We start from the raw sequence: 23,848 nt of genomic DNA, 5'->3' as shown, positions 1-23,848 counted from the left end.
CAGGAGTGCGAACCCACCCCAAGGTGTTCTGCCCACGCAGACAAGGCGCCGGTCTGCGTGCAGGCAGGAACACCACAACCTCCCATCCCCAATTCTACAGAATAGAATAGAATAGAATAGATTCATGTGTTTGAATTCTTGGCTAATAGGGAGTGGCATACTATAAGGTGTGGCCTTGTTGGAGGAAGTGTGTCACTGTGGAAATGAGCTTCAAGGTTTCATATATGCTCAAGTTTGGCCAATGTGATAGTCTCCTTCTGCAGCCTTTGGACCAATATGTAGACCTCTCAGCTTCTCCAGCACCATGTCTGCCTGCACACTGCTGTGTTTCCCTCCGTGATAATAGACTAAACCTCTGAAACTGTAAGCCAGCCCTAATTAAAGGTTTATCTTAATTAGAGTTGCTATGTTCATGTCTCTTCCCAGCAATAAAACCCTAACTAAGACAAAATTATAAAACTATTCAGATATGAAATAAGTGTTATATGTAGCCCTTGCTGTCCTGGAACTCACACAGTCCCTGCTGCCTCTGTGTCTGGGGTGCTGCTGGGTTAAAGCATGCTTGCTTTCCTGCATGTGTGCACGCCTTCCTTCCTCAGGGAATGAGGCTCAGCTAACAGTCCGTCAATGACTTTTAATGAACTACTGGTTCTTTATTAACAGTATTAATTAAGATATGCTTAGCACGGCAACCAGTAGTGACCAACCACCAAGAACTGTCAAAACCTGAGGAAACAGAAGTCTCCATTCTCCTCTCCACACCCAAACACTTTTCCTTGGGTGACTAGTCAACCGTGGGGTGAAGAACAGAGACACTGTCATCCCCTGGGGTCCTCCTTCTCTGCTATGCTTGTTTGGGACAGGCTCTTGAACTTGTAGTAATCTAAGCACCGCACCAGGCTCCGTCCACCTCCATTTTTAAGGGACTACCTTAAAACTAAGACTGCAAAATGGCGGCTTGTACACACACATTTTGTTCTAGTAATTTCTAAAGTCTTTTTTTTTTTTTTTTTTTTTTTAGGTTTTTCGAGACAGGGTTTCTCTGTGTAGCCCTGGCTGTCCTGGAACTCACTTTGTAGACCAGGCTGGCCTTGAACTCAGAAATCCGCCTGCCTCTGCCTCGCGAGTGCTGGGATTAAAGGCGTGCGCCACCACACCCAGCGTCCTTTTTTTTTTTTTTTTAAAAAAAAGATTTTATTTATTATATGTAAGTACACTGTAGCTGTCTTCAGACACTATTTCTCCTCTCTCCAGCCCTGCTCACTCCGGCCCAAAGATTTATTTATTTATTATATGTTAGTTGTCTTCAAACACCCCAGAAGGGGGCATCAGATCAGATCTCATTATGGATGGTTGTAAGCCACCATGTGGTTGCTGGGATTTAAACTCAGGATCACTGGAAGAACAGTCAGTGCTCTTAACCGCTGAGCCATCTGTCCAGCCCCTCTAAAGTCTTTAATGCATATCTATTAATTACCAGAACAATTCACATCAAATTTTGTTTTTTGGTTTTTTGTTTTTGTTTGTTGAGACAAGGTGTGTAGCCCTGGCTATCCTGGAAGCTTGTAGATCAGGCTGGTCTGGAACTAAGAGATCCACTTGCTTCTGCCTGGACTAAAGGAGTGTGCCACCACAGGGCCTCATTCTAGCAAGTTAGAACGAATTCTGTGGTACAAGCACATAGTAATTCTCCTGCCTCAGCTTCTCTAATGTTGGGATTAGTAGTGTGGGTAGTAGCATGTAACAAGCTCATGTTACATAAAACTTCTGATTTGTAGTGTTTTGTAGAATCAGAAAGCCAGGCAACAGCAGTCCTACCCAGCTGGCCTGTTCCACCCTCCATCTCTCCTCACACTTGGGCACTTCATCCACCACCAACCTCACCCACAATTCTAGACGCTTTGGGAACTGAGTTTGCGCCTCCACTCACCCATACTGCTTTCCTCCCTGCTATAACCTAGAAGAAACTTAGTATAGAACTCCTGAAGTCACTGCACTTCTATCCAATACATGGCGAAGCAGCAACTGAGATGAAAAAGGCATCTGAAATGGACCTCTTCCTTCTTCATCACCAGAAGTCAGCGATGAGTGCTGATACAATTGTTACATTACTTCCCACTCTAAGAGGTGTGACACAAAGGGCTCACTTGTTAGAGGATCTCAGTGTAGAGTGAGCACACCAATTTATTATCTCCAAACTATTTCACTCAGAAACTGACCAAATTAAGCTATGGGGAAAACTGTCACCAATGCTACAGAGAATGACTCAGTCTGCTATGACAGCAGTTAAAGAGCTTCCAGAACAGATATTGAAAAGGATGGTTTGCAATTACTGTAAGCCAAGGTAGGCTCAGCAAGAATAAGATATCAAACAAACGCCACTTCCTATTTAATAGATAAATCAGGGGAATGTGACAAAAATTATAGACTGGTCAGGTAGTGGTGGCGCATGCCTTTAATCCCAGCACTTAGGAGGCAGAGGCAGGCAGATGTCTGAGTTCAAGGCCAGCCTGCCTGGTCTACAAAAGTGAGCTCCAGGACAGCCAGGGCTATATAGAAAAACCCTGCCTGGAAAAACCAAAAATAAATAAATAAATAAATAAATAAATAAATAATAAATTAGACTGATTTAAAAAAAAAAAAACTTTTTCTAAAACTCCAGATGGCAAAGAATATAAAGTGTGTACTAGGTAATAATACATAAAGTATACTAGATAATAATATGTAATATATATTAGGTAACATATAATATACGCTAGGTAATAATATACAATGTACATTATGATTAACCCCAGTTAATTATCATGTCAACTGTGGGGTAGGTCAAAACTTCAGTCATGAATTAGCTGGGTGCTGAACAGTGCTGGATAGTTCTAGACTAGTCAATAACACCTGCAGCACTGTTAGCCACTCTCTGTGGCACCTGCTAACTTAAGGGGATTTCAGACAGTGACAATTCGGAATGATGAGGTCACTAGAATCACCTCATTATGCTGCCTGAAGAAGAGAATGTCTGAAGGACTGCTGTGTTGCTGAGGAAGAGTGGCTGGAAGCTGTTCTAAAGGACAGAGCTAAAACTAAGAGAGGAAAGCTACAGGAAAAACATCTTAGCTAAGAAATTAAGAGCAAATGCAAAACTCTCCAAAACAGAAAGCTGTAAGCAAATAGCTATCTCTCAAGAAGGCATGCAGAGAGAGCCGTTCTCATGGTAGTAGCCAGACGAATGTCAGAATCTTCCGACTCTTAAGACCCAACACCAGAGCTCCGGGGTTAGTTTGGTTTGAACTAGCCTTTCACTTTTGCCACTCAGCATGGGGGAGTCCGCCTCATTACGAGATACTCTCAAAGACAGGCAGAACTTACTACCAGAGGAGCAAGGTAATCCCTTTAAAGCAGAACATTCTTATTCTCGAGCTGTCACTGCTCAAAGCATCAGTAAACACTTACAGAATACCTTTAAAACTCTTGGCAAACAGTCAGCATCTCAAAGGCTCAGCTCCTACATTGGTGGTGGCCACATACCAGATTATTTAATCCAGTTAGAGTCTAGCCAGGATATAGATGTAGCTAAAGTATTTAAGGATGGGCCAAGTAGCTGAGTCATTTTTAACTAAATCTATTATTAGCTCCTGGCTGTCCTGGAACTCACTCTGTAGACCAGGCTGGCCTCGAACTCAGAAATCCGCCTGCCTCTGCCTCCCGAGTGCTGTGATTAAAGGTGTGAACCACCACCACCCGGCAAGTCTAGCTCTTAACTGTATTTAGAATATTAAAAAACCAAGTTCATCCTTAGACATATACAAATTTGATATAAACTATAAACTAGCATTACAGAGGTTTTAAATTTAAAAACATTTAAAAGGGTAGCATGGGAAGGAGGAGAATAAAGTTCATTGCTTTGAGAGAATAAATGCATCCTTTCCCCATTTCATTTTTGAAAGAATACATTACTTTCTAGGGTTATGTCATAGATCAGCTCACTGAGAATGACTTCAGTAAATAATCTGCTTATTTAGAATAAGCAAGGTTAACTAACTTGAGGGAGGAGGGCTTAGAATCCAGCACTACAGCTTTTTTTCTGTTCCATACTCCTTAGGACCTTTAAAGCCCTGAGTGACTCAATAGCTAAGGGTTCTTTATAATATTTCAGTTTAGTTGTCAGTGACAACACCCACCCCACCTCCAAAAAAGTAATGGAGATCTTTTAATAAATTTGATTTTTTTTCCTAAAAAAAAAAAAAAAACAAAAAACAAAAAACAAAAAAAAACTTTAAAGCTGATTATTAGTCTCCTTTCTAGAAGTCATGTTCTTTCAAGTAAACATTCAAGGTACTTTTTTTTTCCCCAAAAGGAATTCTGGAATTATGAATGGTTTCAAGAAAAGCATACAATCCATATTAGTATGGTCTGCAAGTGGCATGTCATAGGAACATGAACTAAATACAGTACAGTGCTTTTGACTTTGGATTGACATGTCTTTTCCTTACTACAAAAGTCCTCCTAATCTACAACTCACACCCAAAAGACTGTAATATCCATGTATATATTATGTCCTACAATGGAACAGATAACTACTTTCATAATGAAAAATACTCAAATCTTGTTTTATAGTTCTCAAAATAGACCTATTAATTAAAAACATTATTAATGATGATTCCCAAACTAAACACTGCCACCACATTGAGATTTTCAGTGGGAGTTAGTGGGCATCAGTTGTCTTTTGCCTTTGTAGTGAGTAGCTCTATAATAAATAGTTATCACGTTTTCTTTTGTATTTTAACAGAATTCCTGGTACCCAGTAAATAAAGTTAAGAACCTGTTAAGAACTGCAGTGAAGATTTTGTTCTTTACAGATTGCAGCAAGTCTGAGTTGAGGAAGTTCTGACAGATGCAAAATGTACACCTGTTGCAGGTGCACATGCAGCGTAACCGGGCATGGCTGTGAACACACAGAAGGACAGGGTTGAGTTCTCACTTCTAAATACGGCACAAGCCGAGGGTGCCAGCTTAAAAAAATAGGCATAAGCAACACTGTTTGTAGAAAGGAGAAGGACAGTGTGGGGCATGCTAAAGTTGTGCAGAATTCCACATTTGCTGAAAACACAGTAAGCAGGACAGTTCTTCCTTCCTCCCTGTAGAAAATCTAGGGAACATTAGCTAACACTTTAAAAAAACTGTTGGAGTGGGGAGTGGAATCATCATTAGATGAGGTTTAGTGGAATACATATGCACAGCAATAGATGGCACCCTCAATTAAATTAATACAAATAAAACTTGAGTAAGGCATAGCACCAACTGAAAAGACAGGTTTGCTAGCATTTGAGTAAGCGCTCCCTCGTCTTCCTCCTCCCTCAGCATACACACATGCCTGAAAACCAGGAAGGAGAAGGTGACAAATGTACAAAAGCCAACCCTACGAAGATATGAACTGCATCATCTTTAATTCACCAAGCACCCTGGCTCCCAAAGGAAACCAGAGTGCTTCATAAATTGTACTAGAAGAAATGCAGAATCAATTTCATCAGCTACAAAACAGCAGCTATAAGTATGACGGATGACACTCTGGTAAGGATGCAAACATCTACAATAAGCCAATTGAATCATTTATAAAATTGAAGGGCTGACTCCTTTCTGGTTGAGTGGAGTTTCACTGGTTAGTGCAGGCACATGGGGTAACCCACTGCACCTAAGCCCTGTCTAGAATGCAGGGGCCTTCAATGACTGTTCAGTGGTCAGACAAACAAAGCCATCACACCATCCATGACAAGGTACTGACTGGCGCAGAACCCACTGAGAAGAGCACCATTGGATGAATTAATGCCATCACTTCCTGGGACATCTGATCATTTTCAGAGGCTTCTCAGTCAAAGGACTTGGTTTAGCTTGTGAGAACTGATGAGACCATAGCACACAGTGGCATGGTTGTGGCCATTAGCAGTATCCCAAAAGTGCCTAACTCCCAATATGAAGAAAAACAAGAGTCAATTTTGAGAATTAATGTTCAAGACATTTCTTTTCAAAATCTGGCTTGTGGTGAGGAATTGTATCTCAGCTACTAAGACACTGCCAGCTGTCATACTGGAATCCATCCGTGATTTTATAAACTCAATCTGACTCTTCTATATACACATGGCTCCACCCACCAAAAAGGAGAGATGCAAAGTATGCTGAGCAACAGGGAGATGCTTCATGAGAAGTGTTTGTAACTGGTTACATAGAAGTGTCCATATATGTACATTTATCATATATATATATATATATATATAAACACACACACACACAAAGACACACACACACGAGTTAGCACGGGTGCTTTAGAGATGCAGCTCTAGGCACACCTGCAGCTACCTATGCAGCTGGAGAAGTACTGACACAGCAGGGATGGCACTGGGTTACAGCTAGGGAGGGGGTCTAACCAAGCAGTGCGTTTCTAGATAGAACTAAATATTAACAGCAACCAAGATTTGGCCACCCTATAAGAAATGTAAACAAATCCCACAGAATCATAAAGAAAAAATAACTTACAAAGCAGTTTTTAGAAAGACCCAGATTTTTCTCAAATTCTCTATTCTATCAGTGCTGCCCATGTCTCGGGAGAGGCTCCCTCTGTAATGATCCTCTCTGCAGATAACATACATGAGAGTCTTAAAGCAAAGGTAAAACAAGGGTTTTTAAATCTTATATTAATAGGAATGACTTGTCTTCCAATACAGATAAAAAAGCAAAGGTTTGCTGTTTTTTTTTTTCCCAAGTATTAAATAGAACACCAATATACTATTACTTCAAAAATCTGTACAATTAACACCTTTTTGGAAAGCATTAGTCTTTGTTTATAATACTTTTTAATTATTATTGTTGTATTTGAATATTGTATTGATTATACTCTATTCTAGTTTTCATGAGAAAAATGACTTAAAGACTGATAAGAGAAATAAACAGAGTATGCTCTAAACTCCTGAGAAACGCACTGCCTGAAAAGCTGCTTATGTTACAAAATAGAATTTAAACAAAAACACTACTTGAGTTGGATGTCATTAAGATCATGCAATTTTAAGGCAGTTAGTAAACTATGAAGATAGCCATAGTTATATGCTTGCATATATATGCATGTATAGATATAATAAATGTACATAAAATTTATGGCTATAACAATGCAAAATCTTTACATAGTGGACATTGCACCTGTAACTTTTTACAGCACTTTAAAAAGGCAAATCCTGAATTCAAAAATAAAATTTAAGCTCAATGTAAATTCACAAAAGACTAGAATTCAGCACACACCAAAGGTCAATTATCAACATAAAAATTTAAAAATGAAATTGTGTTCATATGGAAAATGCCTTATAAGCATAAAGCAACATGATGTCGACTTCATGTTATCAGAACAGGATTGCTGTTTGATGCTTGGTGGGAGCTGTGCTTTGTCATCGTCCTATTCTGCTAGGACAGCTACGGCTCCATCAAAAACATACAAGTATTCTGGAAGCACTGCTCATATAATTTATGACACTCAAACCAAATTTGCAGTTACTCAAATTTAGCCCTTCTCATTACAAACTTTCTTTCTGTTGCTGAACAATTTTTATGTGACAAAGATGCCGCATGGCAAATGGCATGCAATGTTACTATGACCCATGCAACGCGAGAGTGAAGACAGAGCAAGTACTTACGGGTACATGGCCATTGTTGTCAACTTAACAAAGATATCCTTACTGGGGGCATCGGCAGTATTGCAACTGAAGGCTTGAGGTGGAGGCATTTTGTGTTTCCTGCAGAAATCAGTAGGTGAGATACTATGTTCCTGTTTGACTTCATGCAGGTCTGACTTTGCAGCTACAATTAAGCAGGGAATTCTGCTGTCCATAAAATGTTGCTATGGAATAAAAAAATAAAATTAAATATTGATGGCAAATTCAAAAATTACTATATAATGATGTAAATGAGAACACTTTCCCACACAAGCAAAGCAACGACAATTCCAAATGGAAAAAATGAATTGAGAAGCAAAGTTTGGTAGTGCTAGGTCAGTCTCCTGTCCCGAGGCCTGACCAGGACCGTTTTTCTTGTAGGTAACAAAACGGTAATTTTGAAGAGACACTATAATTTTTTTAAAAGATTTGTTTATTTTATGTACACACCAGAAGAGTGAGTGCATTGGATCCCATTACAAATGGTTGTGAGCTACCATGTGGTTGCTGGGAATTGAACTCAGGACCTCGGGAAGAACAGTCAGTGCTCTTAACCATTGAGCTACCTATCTCTCCAGCCCTGACAGCTGTAATTTTTAACAGTTAAAATATGTACCTATCGGGCTGGAGAGATGGCTCAGTGGTTAAGAGCACTGACGGCTCTTCCGAAGGTCCTGAGTTCAAATCNCAGCAACCACATGGTAGCTCACAACCATCTGTAATGAGATCTGACACCCTCTTCTGGGGTGTCTGAAGATAGCTACAGTGTACTTACATATAATAAATAAATAAATCTTAAAAAAAAAATGTACCTATCTTCTATAATAAAAAGTATCATTTTCTTAATCCCAGCACCCAGGAGGCAGAATCAGGTGGATTTCTGAGTTTGAGGCCAGCCTGGTCTACAAAGTGAGTTCCAGGACAGCCAGGGCTATACAGAGAAACCCTGTCTCGATACAGCATTTAAAATATAAGGCTATGTCATCTCTGTACTTCAGAATCTAAACTATTGATTTCAGCATTTGCTTATTATCTTAATAGATATTTTATCTTTTCTAGAAAACTATTCTTCAACTGTTAGATGCCTAAATTTTCTGATAGTTTGTCATTGCTGTGGTTAGTTTTTTGGTTTTTGTTTTTTTTTTTTAACTTTTTCCAATTTTTTTTTTTTTTTTGGTTTTTCAAGACAGGGTTTCTCTGTGTAGCCCTAGCTGTCCTGGAACTCACTCTGTAGACCAGGCTGGCCTCGAACTCAGAAATCCACCTGCCTCTGCCTCCCAAGTGCTGTGATCAAAGGCATGCACCACCACTGTAAAGTGGTGTAAAGTGTATAACTGTAAAGTGAATGATACACCTTGCAAGCCCCTAGTTCATTCCCTTCTCTGGCTGCCATTCTTTGGGTAACTGGCACTATATATGCTCTATTTCCATTTCCAACAGCCAAGAAGGCCTTCCAGTAATGCAAAGTCTCATGTACATAAGAATATGTTACTGCTTTGACTGGGCCTTGGTTAGTGAGGAATGAAATTAGGAGTTTCAGAGGTAAGGTACATTGTTGTTTTAGATGCATGTATTTTGAAAACAACTCTGCAGTCTATTTTCTTTGACTTTCTGACTAGGAAACACCACACTGGAGATCATTTAAACTGTATACAAAGTTATAATTACATAACCAAGGCATAAGAACAAACCTTAAAAATTCTGGCACAGTATTCAAAGGATTTGGGATTGGTGACATCATATACCAGGCATACAACATCACAAATGGTCTCAGCCTCAGTTAGAAATTCCGCCTCTGAGATATCGTGAAGCTTGTAAAAATAAAAAGATTATGGGAAACCAAGAATGGTGATATTTATATAAAAGTAATTTGACAAATTTCAAATAGAACATTATGAAAACATGCATGTTCAAAACATAAACAATGATTTACAAAGAACATAAGAATATTAATAGTCAGCAATGTCTACTGAGCACAAATATTTAACACTACACAAGACAAACAATATTCAATAAAAAACCCATAAAACCCTTGTCAGACAGAGTAAAATATAACATCATAAAATGTCAAACGTTTGTTCAATGTGATTAACTGAGAAACTATTTCTCAGAAAAACAAAGTATGGATTTTTTTTTGTTTTGTTTTCGATTTTTGAGACAGGGTTTCTCTGTGTAGTCCTAGCTGTCCTGGAACTTGTTCCATTCCAAACTGGCCTCAAACTTACAGAGATCTACCTGCCTCTGCCTCTGCCTCCCAAGTGCTGGGATTAAAGGTGTGCACCACCACTGCCCAGTTGGTTAGAAATTTTGTCCTATGAGAAAGCACCCTCCTGAAGTCACAGAGCGAATTTATTCTGAACCAAGTCTGAAATGGAATTCACAGCACCCAAGAAAAGCACAGAACCTTTTTACTATAATTTGCTTATATGTTTTCCCCTTTTCATATTCATAATCCGCCTGCCTCTGCCTCCCAAGTGCTGGGATTAAAGGCCTGGCTAGTTTTATTTACTATCATAGAAGGCATATATGTGTTGCATGTGTGTGAAGGTCAGAGAATAACTCTTTGAAGCTGGTTTTCTCCTTCATTTTTATGTAGGTTCACAGATCACACCAGTCTTTAGGTTTTGTGGCAAGTACTGATGCCATTTCATTAACAGTGACTTTAAAAAACAAAAACAAGGGCTGGTGAGATGGCTCAGTGGGTAAGAGCACCCAACTGCTCTTCTGAAGGTCCAAAGTTCAAACCCCAGCAACCACATGGTGGCTCATAACCATCCGTAACAAGATCTGACTCCCTATTCTGGAGTGTCTCAAGACAGCTACAGATCTGATGCCTTCTTCTGGAGTATCTGAAGACAGCTACAGTGTACTTACATATAATAAATAAATAAATCTTTAAAAAAAAAAAAAAAAAACACTCAGGAAGCAAATGCAGCTGGATCTCTCTGAGCTTGAGGCCAGTCTGGTCTACAAAGTGAGTTCCAGGCCAGCCAAGGTTACAAAGTGAGTCCCCATATCAAAATAAAACAAAAACAAAAACAAAAACAACAACAACAACAAACCCAGAAAGGTGTGTGTGTGTGTATGTGTGACAGAGAGAGACAGAGAAAGACTGTGAATGTGAACTGCCTCCCTGATGTGGGTGCGGGGACTCTAACCTGAATCCACTGCAGGAGCAGTACATGATGTGCTAACTGCTGAGGCATGTCTCTAGCCCTCTAACAGTACATTTCTTTTCTTTTTAAATATTTTACTTATCTATATATAAAATGTATATGAGAACACTGTAGCTGTCTTCAGACACACCGGAAGAGGGCATTGGGTGCCAATTCAGATGGTTGTGAGCCACCATGTTGATGCTAGGAATTGAACTAAGGACTTCTGGAAGAACAGCCACTGCTCTTAACCACTAAGCCATCTCTCAGCCCCCTGTCTGGGTTTTTTTATTCTGGGGTAGCTAACATACAATTAAGTGCACAAACAGACTAATCACACAGAATCAGTGGAGTTAACATTCCAAAGAGTAAACCAAATGAAAAGTAACGCCCATATTCAGCATAACAGCCATTAAATGAAAGCTAGTTTGTTTCAAACTAATTTAACAATGTTCCCAATGCTTTAAGTCTTTCTATCATAGAACTTACCAACAAGTATTTCTCTTGTCCATATACATAGACAGTGTTAATTGCATAATAGGACTTATGATCATCACGAATTTTCTTCTGCCTCTAAAAACAAAACCAAAAATTTTAATGTTTATAATAAAATATTAAAGTAACTTCTTTTCATCAGCACATGCCTTTGTTCATATGTTGGTGAGTTATACACAAAAAGACATTCATCCCTCTCTCTATTGCTATTTATCAGTAAAAACAGGATACTGCTTTTATATTCTTAGTTCTGAGGGAATTAGGCTAAAGGTGTATTTATTTTGCATGAAGTAAAAGCAGTAGCTGAAGAGGAAGTACAGAGGATTAGTGAGCAGATATTCTGGGGCCATCTGCAGGCAATTCTCATAGTCCAATATGGTCTCACAGGAGAACCATCTGTAAATAGGATTAGTCTTAGTCAAGGGAATAGTCAGAACTAAATCTCTGCACTCATTTGATACATGAACTTCATGCCACAGCCAGACTACACAATCTAAACTGTAACAATAGGTACACCAGGACTTGAAGTCTGAGGCTAGCCTTGGATACACAGCCAGTTCCAGGCCAGCCTGAGGTACTTACTGAGATTCTGTTTTAACAAAGTACCAACAGTCCTGTTAAGTATCTACCTTGTGTCACTGGTGTTATCTTTTGGAAAATCAGTGTTTAAATAGGGATTAAATGACTGTACATCATGACTTCTAATAACTACCTGAAAAAAATAATGCCTAGGAAATGTTTGAAAACATTACTATAAATGTTTGTTAGAAGACATTACATTCTGATAATCCTCACCATTAGGTTTCTTCCAAGGAGAGACTGAAGAACTCCCGTTTTCCCACAGCCTTTCACTCCAATTACATTACACCTGAACACATTTCTCTGAGTTTGTTTTTTCTGCAGGTCAATCTTTTTATCTCTTGTTACTAAAGAGAAAAACAAACAACAGGAACATGAACCACGAAGGCTTACTCACTATACCTCCATTCCATCATCTATAAAATCGGGTATTGCTTCATCTCACTTTTAGGAAGTGGCTGATTTACAAGCTGGGCGGAGGTGGTGCTCACCTCTAATCCCAGCACATGGGAGGCAAAGGCAGGTGGAACTCTGATTTAGTTCCAGTACAGCCAGAGCTACACAGAGAAACTCTTTCTCAAAAACAAAAACAATAACAAAACCCAACCAAACGAAAGAAAACAAAACAAAACTGTGCAATCAGCACAATGATTTGTTACCATATCTGTCTTTCTTTTGGGGAGTGGGGCAGAGAATTTTTTGAGGCAGGATTTCCTGTCACCTAGACTGGGCCCCACTCTCTACTAGCTGACGATGACCTCGTTCTCACTCTCATCACTGGAGCACTGAGGAGCAGAACAGAAGCAAAAGCTCTGTCCCCTTTGATGAATTTGAATTTGAAAAATTGTCAAATCATAAGCAAAACAAATACAGACATAGAATAAGATGATCTTATCTTTGTTCTTTGTAACCTTTGAAGTAATTTCTTTGCCTGGCCTCTGGATAGCTTTGTTCACATTTCTGAATCCTTTTAAAACATCATATTGGCATGTATTAACTCTTATAGTAACAGGTCTCCTTTCCCACATGTATATGGTGCACTGTGATGACATTCAACCCCTTCACATTACCCTCTCATGTCTTTCCCACTCACACTGATCCCCCTTCTCCTTTTCAACAAGTCTTTCATGTTTGTTTGTTTGTTTGTTTAATTTCATGTGCATTGGTGCTTTGCCTGCATGTATGTCTGTGTGAGGGTGTCGGATGCCCTGAAACTAGAGTTACATATAGCTGTGAGCTGTCATGTGGGTGCTGGGAATTGAAGCCGGTCCTCTGAAGAGCAGACAGTTCTCTTAACCACTCGCTGAGCCATCTCTCCAGCCCCATTTTTGTGCCTTTTTATTGATCCATTAGCATTGCTTATAAGAGCATGAGGGGTTATTTACAGGGGTAGGTATCTAATCACTTACCAGGGGCTATACCACTGAAGAAAATGTCTTCCTTCCCCAGCAACCATTAACTACCTATACTTCCTCGAGTGAGGTGAGGCCCTGTAAGCCCCTGAGGTAGATGATACCAACCATGTACAGGTCCTATATAAGTAATCATAGCTATTGTGCTGTTTATGAATATGTTAGGCCTGCATATATGTGAGTGCCTGGAGCCCGTGGAGGTCAGAAGAGGATGCTGGATCTCTGGGAACAGTTACAGATGGCTGCAAACCACTACGTAGATGCTGAAAGCCATCTGCCCAGCCCCACTTTTTTTTTTTTTTTTTTTTTTTTTTTGATTTTTCGAGACAGGGTTTCTCTGTGTAGCCCTGGCTGTCCTGGGACTCACTCTGTAGACCAGGCTGGCCTCAAACTCAGAAATCCGCCTGCCTCTGCCTCCCAAGTGCTGGGATTGATTAAAGGCATGTGCCACCACGCCCGGCTCCACTTTTTGTTTTGAGAAAGGGGTCTTATATAACATGGCTGGCCTCCAACTGTTTATTTTTGCTGAGAATGACCTTGAACTGCTGCTGGCATTACAGGCACGCACCACCATTCCCAGTTCAAGGAGCACTAGGGATGAGACCCAGGGCCTCATGCACACTAGGCAAACACTCTACCAACTGACCTACACTCCCTCCCCCCAAAACTCGAGGTAGAAAGAGCTCCTAGGCATTAGCTGAATAGCATACACTTGCTTACCTGTAATGGCTGAAGCTTGAGATTCTTGTTCCGTCAGTATGGAATAGCCTAGATATCCCAAATACTCCAGGCAACGCTGCACATCTAAGTAGGTTGTGAGCCTAAAACCAGGAAGTTACAAGGCTTATGCCCTAATGAACTTTCACAGGAAAAAACTCCAATAACTAAAACAAGAACAAGCCCCTCCCCACGAGATCAGCCAGTATTTGTCAGGCTGCTTTACTTTCTATGTGCCCAATGATTCTGTATGTGTCTGCAGGCACATGAGTGTGAAGGTAGGTGTGCGCATGTGCCAGAGGACAAGCTTTGGTATCCTTCCTCAGTAACTGTGTACCTCACATTTGAGAAAGTCTCTCACTAGCCTGGAATCCTTCCAATAAAGCTAAGCTGAGAGCCAGTGAGGCTCAGGGCTGCACTTGCCTGTCTCTGCTTTCCCCGAGGGAATGAGATATGCGTGCCGCCATATCTGCACTTCTTCAAAACAGGGTTTCTCTGTATAGCCCTGGCTGTCCTGGAACTCACTTTGTAGACCAGGCTGGCCTCGAGCTCAGAAATCCGCCTGCCTCTGCCTCCCAAGTGCTGGGATTAAATGCGTGTGCCACCACGCCCGGCATATCTGCACTTCTTTACATGAGCTCTTAGAATAAAAACTCAGGTCCTTCTAAGCACTTTACTAACTGAGCTGCATGTCCCCAGCCTCTCCAACCATACCCTTTCCCACACTTTATTACTGTAGCAGAGCTGGTGGCTAAGTACAGGATAACTCCTCTACTCCTTCTGCCACAGAGAGCAAATGAACTTCTGCACAAATGAATGCTGGTACAACCTACGGTAGGAATATATTACATATATATGCTTTCCTGGCTACCATAAGGTTCAACACACACCAACAAGGCAAAAAGTAAGCAGATATGAAATGATTTGACAGAAAATCAAAAAATACCCCCTGAAAAATACCCAAAATTGGTCCTTCTTATGTACTTGGGGTGGGAGAGTCTAGGGTGTAGCTCAGTTAGTATAATCTTTAGTTTGATCCCTAGCAGCACAAAAAACAAACATGTCTCGGAAAAACAAAACAAAAAATAAACCCACAAAAACAAACAAACAAACAAACTACAACAAAAGAACAAGAACAGGCATGAAATCCTTGGTCTTTGAGGGGTTAAGAGTTCAAGGTCACTGTCAGCTACATATTCAGTTCCAGGTCAGCTTAGGGTAGGAGACCTAGATGTAGAAAATGGAGATAGGGCTGGAGAGATGGCTTAGCTGCCAAAGGATAGGCTCACAACAACAACAACAACAACAACACAACAGCAACAACAAACAATAAAAGGGAGACAATGGGGAGGGAGGAAGGAGATGGAAAGAGAGGGAGAGCTGGTGGAGAAGAGGAAGAGAACAAGAGGAAATGTTAAAAAAGTCAGCCTCAGGGATCTTTCCTTGGGGTGGAGCCTGTTTTCTTTAACACATCTACCACCTCTCTGGAAAATGAAATTTTCCTCAGCAATGTTAAAGTAATGCTAACATCATGTAAAAAACAGAGAATGTCTTCAATGTTCTTGGCACAATGCCAACCATGCTCTAAGTAGGTTTTAAACCCATCTTCATTAAGGATTAGAGAATTAACTAAAAATCATTTAAAACAAAAATGCAAACTCTAGTGCCCTGTAAAACACACTTCTTCCCATTTGCTGAAGGACTGTGAAATATAACAGTTCCAACTTTCTTTTTTTTTTTTTTTTGGTTTTTCGAGACAGGGTTTCTCTGTGTAGCCCTGGCTGTTCTGGAACTCAACTCTGTAGACCAGGCTGGCCTCGAACTCAGAAATCTGCCTGCCTCTGCTTCCGCTACCATGCCCGGCTAATTCCAACTTTCTTAATCAAACAAAGAGTACAGAACTAGTTTCATTTTGATGTAATGTTACTATTTCCTACAACATCACCAAGAAGAAAACAGCCCTTCTTGACAAACTTAGAAAAATGTCCACAATTTATCTGAGACTCACTGCTTAGAGGAAGTTACGATGGAAAGATCTCCCACGTCTGCCAGGCAAGCACAATGCCCCATAATGTAAGAGTAACTGTGACTCCAGAACAAAGAGGCGGGCTCTATACTCACGTCCACTGGGAGAGGAACCCCTGGTAGGTTATCCAGCCTCTTTCATTTGTGCAAACTGTGTTATTTACATCTGGTCCCCAAGGTATGTAAGGAAAAACTTGAAATAAATCTTTAAGTTCATCAGGCGACAAAGCACAGTCTCTGTCCTGAAAACACACAAAAGAGGTAACATAACACTCACAAGCCTGAGAGAAGACCCCAAACAAAACCGCTCTCATCCAGTAAAACCATGCTTTGAGAAACTCATTCTAAAATAAGAACTCTTGCTGGCTGTGGTAGTGCATGCCTTTAATCAGAGGCAGAGGCCAGCCTACAGAGCTAATTCCAGAACAGTCAGGGCTACACAGAGAATCCCTGTCTCAAAATAAATAAATGAATTAATAAGTAAAATAAAATGAGAAACATTTGTTCTCTTTTGTCTGATTGTTTCCTGACTCAGTGCTGGGGTTAAAGGTGTAAGCCACAACCACTGGTCCTAAAATAAGAACTTTTATAAGAACTTTTGTGTTTTATTAAGACATCTTCTCACATTATAAAACAGTCTACCGGAAAACTAGACTTTTTTATCCTAAGAAAACAATAAAATCATTTGATTAAAAGCTTAAAGTTTGGGCGACATATCATAAACACTGGGTAGCTCAAAGGATAAAAGAAAATCATTCGCCGGGCGTGGTGGCACACACCTTTAATCCCAGCACTTGTGAGGCAGAGGCAGGCGGATTTCTGAGTTCGAGGCCAACCTGGTCTACAAAGTGAGTTCCAGACAGCCAGGGCTATACAGAAAAACCCTGTCTCAAAAAAAAAAAAAAAAAAAAAAAAAAAAAAAAAAAAAATAAAGAAGTGAACTCTGGCTGGTGGTGGTGGCACACGCCTTTATTCCCAGCTCTCATGAGGAAGAAGTAGGCGGATCTCTGTGAGTTTGAGGCCAGCTTGGTCTACAAAGTTCCAGGACAGTCCAGGCTACACTGAGAAATCCAGAGAAACTCTGCCTTGAAAGTACCTTAAAAAAAAAAAAGTTTTATTTTTAGATGCTGGTTAGTTCATGTCAACTAACTGACTTCTGTAGAGGAGAGAGCTTCAATTGGGAAAAATGACTCCAAAAGATCAGGCTGCAGGCAAGCCTATAGAGAATTTTCTTAGTGACTGTCGGGGAAGGCCCAGTCTATTGTGGGTCATGCCACCCTGAGCTGAAGGTCTTGGACGCTGTAAGAAAATCAGGCTGAGCAAGGTATAACAGGCAAGCTGGCAAGCAGCACCCCCTATGGCATCAACATTAACTTCTGCCTCCAGGTTTCTGCCATGCCTTCCTGTCCATGCCTTCCTGTCCTGCCTTCTGCTGATGGACTGCAATGTGGAAATGTAAATCAAATAAAACTTTCCTCCCCAAATTGCTTTGGCCATGATGTTTCATCACAGTAAATAGTAACCCTGAGAATACAACTGGCATATAATATTTGTATTTGTTTGTAGATTACAGTATTATAAATTTATATCTGATCCTAAGCATAGTAGCATACACCTTTAATCCCAGCACTAAAGAGGCAGAGACTGACAGAGCTCAGAATTCAAGCCCAGCCTGGTCTACACAGGGAGTTCCAGGCCAGTACAGGCTTCATAAAAAGGAAAAAAAAAAATCTTACATAGATAGAATGCATAATGATAAAATCATAGTAATTAGCATCTCTTATCTTCTCAAATACCACCCTGTCTACATGTTAGACATCTTTTCTCCGGTGGTTTTGAAATGTATATGATTAAACTCTAGTTACCTTACTATGCCATATAGAACATCAGAATCTCCTTCTTACAGCACTTTATGTTGGTGCACATTAGGAACCTCTACCTACTCAGTCTCTACTTGTTTCTTTGTGATCAAATACTTAAGCAACTAGCCTTAGTAAGGACATTCATTTGTCTCCCATGTCTGCCTGTTGCACTAAACATAGTATCCTCAAGTTCAAATAGCAAGATGCCACCCATCTCTTGGGGCTAGAGAGCTGACTCAACAGTTAACAACAGTGGCTGTGTCCCCAGCACCCACATGGCTGAACACAACTGTCTATTACTCTGGTCCCAAGGGATCAAATACTCCCCTTTGCCCTCGGTGGACACTAGCACACTCGTGATCCACCACACATACATGCAAACATGCATGCACATGAAAAAAAAACTTTTAAAAATATATTATCCTGTTTTATGGCTGAATAAATATTCCCTTAAGGAATTATATTTATACAGCGCTTTAATTTTTATTTATTACTATGTGCATGTATGTTGAGTGTGGGGGCACAGGTACTAGAGGTCAAAAGACAACTATGTAGAGTCAGTTCTAGCCTTTGAACTCTATGTGGATTCTAGAGTCTGAACTCAGGGACCAGGCTTCATGAGAAACTCCTTCATTTACCAAGCTTTCAGCCCCAAGTTTTAAAAACAATTTATTCAACTACAAGCGGCTCTGTATTGCGGCTCTTCCGAGCAGTGCCGCAGTAGACAAGTGAGCACAGGCGTGCCTCCTATGATTCCATTCCTGTGACTTACGACGTCAGCAGTGGGAATCCCGGGTCATATGGTCATACAGATGCTATGGTTGGGTTTCTTCAACCCTCCGCACTGTGTTCACAAGGGATGTGCTCATGTACTTTACTACAGCACAGCATCAGAGGTCTCCCTCTGCTGGGAACTGGACTCAGGTCCTCTGCAGAGGCCGCAGTTTTTAACCCCTAAGCCATCTCTCCAGTCCTCAAAAGCAACTTCTTTAAAGAGTAGTAATTAGGGGCTGAAGATGCTCTTTAGGTGAGAGCATTGGCTGCTCGTCCAGAGGATCCTGGTTTGAGTCTCAACATCCATATGGTGGCTCACAACCATTTGCTGTAATTCCAGTTCTAGGGGATCCAATGCCCTCTTCTAACCTCTACATACACATGGTGGTACACCGACATGCATCAGGCAAAAGATCCATACAAATAAAAAAATATATATATTAAAGTAGCAATTGGAACTGAAGAGATAACTCAGTGAGTTCAAATCCCCAGCCACCACATAAGAAGTGGGATATGGTAACATAAGAAACTATAACCCCAGGCTGGTGAGATGGCTCAGCAGTTAAGAGCACTGACTGCCCTTCCAGAGGACCTGAGCTCAATTCCCAGCAGCCAACCACAGGGTGGCTCACAGCCATCTGTAATGGGATCTGATGCCCTCTTCTGGTGTGTCTGAAGACAGCTACAGTGTACTCACATCTGCTTGTGGACGTTGTACATCGTGGTGCGGAGCCTAGTGCGCACCACGATGTACAACGTCCACAAGCAGGGGAGTATCAAGGGGCTTGCTGGCTTGCCAGACGTGCTCCAGCTTCACTCAGAAACCATGTCTCAAAAGAATGAGTAGCAAACTGATGGAGCAGGACATCAGGACATCCAGTGTCCTCTTCTGGCCTCACACTCACATGAAGCAGAGGCCCCCACAGAAATAAATAACCAGTTTCCTGCAGAATGTATCCATCCACGTAAATAGTATAGGAAAGAGAACTTTGTGAAGGGTTCCAGGATAAACTCATACATTCAGTATGTATGTGTTGAAATACTGTGTTAAACTTTAGCCAACATTCCATTCCTTAAGTTTCAGCCTAGGACATATTAATAATAGACCAAAAATCTGATCGGAAAAATACTCTGGCTCCCTGACAATGGAGAAAGTTACAAGAATGTTTTTTATGAATCATTACACAGAGAGCTGGAGGTGCAATTCTTAGACAAAGTGATGCTACCTGGATGGTAATATAAAACTAAAAGGTAAGGAAGAAAGGCCAGAAGATGCCAAGGCTTAATTACGCAAGCCACAATTCCCGAGAGAAAAAAGAGGCACCCAGGAGTAGGCAGTCTCTCCTCGGAGGGCATGGCAGAGCCCACATTTAAACACATAAGACTCAAACAGCATTACCAAAGAAAAACAACTACACAGACATAAGTTCTTTAGAAACCAAAAATACTTGAGGCAAACTGAAAACAAGCCATAAAAGTGAGAGGAAGTGATAATAAAGCAGGAAAATATTAAGTAACATTTTTCTCATCTTGTTACTCTAAAACTATGATTACCTGGTATCTTTTAACTCTATCCTCAATAACAGTTTTTAAAAGAGTTAGTAAAATTGGGTATAGTGGCATAAATCTATAATTCCAACACTTGGAAAACAGAGGCAGACAGATCTCTGTGAGTTCAAGGCTAGCCTGCTCTATACAGTAAGAAACCTGCCTTAAAACAAAAAAAAAATTCAACTAAGTAAATAAATAGCGTTTCTGCTATATTAAGTACTGGCTTTCAACTGTGGATGATTTTGCTCATGAGAGAACATCTTTACTCGTCACAACTAGAAGAAGAGGTATTGCTGTCATTGAAGAATCTGCTCACCATCCTGTAGTGGAGAGGACAGACAATATCCACAATAAAGAATTTTCTGGCCTGACAGTGTTGGCACACACCTTAAATCCCAGCACTCAGACAGAGGCAGGCTGGTTTCTATGAGTTCCAGGCCAGCCTGGTCTACAGAGTGAGTTCCAAGTCAGACAGAGTTACACAACAGACAGACTCAAAAGTTTACTGTTCTAATCAGAGTGCCAAAGGTAAGAAGCTACATATAATTTTTAATTAGTCACAAGATACTTAAAAATAGGCATATAGTAAATAAAACAATATAAAGTGAAATAAATTAAAAAGTAAAATAAATTAGAATGCTGAGGTACATACAGGGGGAATAAATACTCAGGCGTCAGATCCAGATCATCATCATAACCAAATCGTCGAAGCACAGTCCAAGTAGTCTCATGCCTCCCCCTCTGGATAAAAAGTGTATGTAAAAAGAGAAAACCTGAAATAAAGTAAATCAGTAAATACAGTTGATGTGAACACTGCAACTGTGCATGCCAGGGAGAAAAGCAATCGACGGGAGCTAGGACTGGGAGAGCTGGTGCACTAGGTTCACAGACAGCAAAAGTCCCTGGGGGTCTAAAGAGAACTCATTCCAGACTCATTTTCCATAAACACCAAGCTCAGCAAGAGCAGGCAAAGGACAAAGGGAAACATACTGAAAATGAGGACAGTGGACAAGTCTCCTGGCTTACTTCTATAATGAAAAATTCTAGGTTCTCAGTTCATGTTTTTAATTACAGCATGACTCAGCATCATACTCAATAAGGAACACTAAAACTGGTAAATCTGACTCATATGTACAGTCTCTCAGAGTAATTTTTGCCAAAAGATTGTTTATGAGTACTAAGATGTTTGTTACACGTCTCTCTCTCCCTTATAGAGCTCTAAAAATCTGATCTAGCCAGTTTCCCTACCTGTACTTTACAATGATAGTAAGATAATAATCTCTCACCAATACTAACACTTCCTTAATGTATAAGTAATGCTATTTGATAATATTAAGGTTGAGGCGATGGGGAATGGGCTAGAAATACACCTGAGTGGCAGAGTGCTTGTTCTGCCTGAGTAAGGGCCTGGACTCCCAGCCCCTGGGGAGGAAATGATGAAAAACACCAGCCCTACCTCTGAGCGTCAGCCCACTGTCAGCCACACCATCACTTAAGTGCTTTCTAACCACATTCTTGACATCTTCCAGCGCTTGCGGAGCTAAAGGAGTGTTGAAACAAATTCTCTAGCAAAAACATAAAATAAAACGCATTTAAAAACAAACCAGAATGTAAATCCACAGAGAATATAAAACACTAATAATCTACAAAATCAAAGACCAACAACCAAAAGAAACAAGTTAGTACCGCCTCCATTTCCTATTATTTAAGTGAAGTATGTTATACTCGAAGAAAGGAACCGGCAGCACTCCCAGTTCTTACAGAAACAGAGATCTTTGTGTGGTCACACAATACAAACCCCAGAAAGCAAAGTGATTTAGAGTTCGCCATTCTTCATACACCCACTGGATACCATGACATCAAAGTCTCCATTCCTAGGAATCAGAGGCTTTTTATATCTTGAGATTTACTAGTTGGATGTGATAGTTTTACAGATAAGAGAACGGGTTGCTTAGTGGCTGTTGTTGATTAAACTGAGAATTCTTAATCTGAAGCTAAAGCGGCTACCTGAAAGAAGTTGAGCTCAGCATCATTCAGAGTGCCATCATTATCTTGATCAGATATTTTAAATATACGAGTGAGGGCCTTTATACAAGCTGGTTTCATCTATACAAGGAGAAATGAAACAAAATAAGTTTTTTAAAATACAATTTTTATAAACAACACTAAGAAAACTTCTGATAGTTTTTACTTTACACCAAAAACTGATAACATGAAACAATGAACTAAAGCAAAGCCGTGTACATTTTGTTTACTACATAGGTCTGAACATGCAGGTCACTACTCAAAGCATTCAATGACTATGCCATCTCCTCAATTGTTTTCAACTTCTGTTCTCATCCTGTGTGCGAGCCATGGTGCTTACACATGGACGTCAGAGGACAACTCTGGTTGTCAGGCCTCATTTTTTACCTTAAGACAGGTAAGAGCCTGCTTACGGGGGTTCTCCTGTCTTTGCTTTCCATCTTGACAGAGGAGCATTGGAGACATGGGCTTCATGTGAGTCCTGAGGGTATGAACTCAGACCCTCACACTGGTGCAGCAGACACTTTACCCCAGCTGCCTTGTCTTACTTTATAATTTGAGCCAGGGTTTTACTTATTTGCCCAAGATTTGCCTCCCAAGTGACTGGGATTGCACACCTGCCCCAGCAGGGCAAGCAAGGCCCATGACTTTTATTATAATCTCTTTCTCTTGCATTCTCTCTCTCTCCCTCTCCTCTTCTCCCTCCTTCCTGCCATTCCTGCACACGCACAGGCGGCAAAGCCAAACTTTCATTATATAGTCTCCTCACCCTTCCTGAGACATGGTCTTGCTCAGCCTGGTCTCAAACTGAATTATCTTGCCTCAGCTTCCTGAGAGCTGGGATTACAGGCACACACCATCATCCCTGCTTTGTTTTGTTCTCGTGTTCTCTCTCTCTCTCTCTCTCTCTCTCTCTCTCTCTCTCTCTCTCTCACACACACACACACACACACCGTGCTGGACAGCAAACCCAGGGCTTCCTACTAAGCAAGCACTGACTCATAATCTCAGCTCAGGGAACTCAATACTTTGATTTACTCTATGCATATGTTAAAGTGCAGTATAAATGAAATTACTCACAAATAAGTTACAAAAAAAAAATCACTGGTTAGTAAGTATATGACTTTTACTAACTTGCTATTGTAAGATTATTTACATTTTGAAAATGAATCTTGTCTTTTGGGATTTGTAAAACATAAATAATAGTGACAGAAATTTACTTTGGCAACCTTCTTCATTATGGTAGGCTATATAAAGGACAAAAGATTTGGCTACCTAAGAATAAGGTTCCCGGGCTCGTGAGACAGCTCAGGCAGTACTTTCAGCAGAAGCACGAGGACCAGGGTTTAACTCCATAGAAGTCACATAAAAGCCTTGCACAATGACCCATGCATGAGAACATAGTGCTAGAGACAAGCTGATCCCTAGGTATGCTGGTCAACCAGTCTAGATGAAACAGCACACTGTTTACTGAGAGAGCCTGTCCACAGGCCTCTACTAGGTATCATTGCCAATTGCCAATAATACTTAGAGAGAGAGAGAGAGAGAGAGAGAGAGAGAGAGAA

The 23,848-nt window shown here is 40.6% G+C and overlaps 1 protein-coding gene across 1 annotated transcript in view; it reads right to left on the bottom strand.

Moving 5' to 3' along the window:
- The window catches only part of Rhot1 (ras homolog family member T1), a 63,622-nt gene that overhangs the window by 6,738 nt on the left and 33,036 nt on the right, over positions 1-23,848 (bottom strand). Inside the window, exons 9-18 of the mRNA XM_021212699.2 lie at positions 22,266-22,364; positions 21,715-21,823; positions 20,907-21,031; positions 16,168-16,352; positions 14,050-14,150; positions 12,134-12,264; positions 11,333-11,416; positions 9,380-9,499; positions 7,671-7,873; positions 4,817-4,939 (exon numbers count right to left, since the gene is read on the bottom strand). Coding sequence (XP_021068358.1) covers positions 4,817-4,939; positions 7,671-7,873; positions 9,380-9,499; positions 11,333-11,416; positions 12,134-12,264; positions 14,050-14,150; positions 16,168-16,352; positions 20,907-21,031; positions 21,715-21,823; positions 22,266-22,364 — 1,280 coding nt within the window. The remainder of the gene's footprint in view (positions 1-4,816; positions 4,940-7,670; positions 7,874-9,379; positions 9,500-11,332; positions 11,417-12,133; positions 12,265-14,049; positions 14,151-16,167; positions 16,353-20,906; positions 21,032-21,714; positions 21,824-22,265; positions 22,365-23,848) is intronic.

This window comes from Mus pahari, chromosome 14 (assembly GCF_900095145.1).
Source record: "Mus pahari chromosome 14, PAHARI_EIJ_v1.1, whole genome shotgun sequence".
NCBI classification, from domain to species: Eukaryota; Metazoa; Chordata; class Mammalia; order Rodentia; family Muridae; genus Mus; species Mus pahari.
This window is presented reverse-complemented; position numbering and strand designations above follow the sequence as displayed.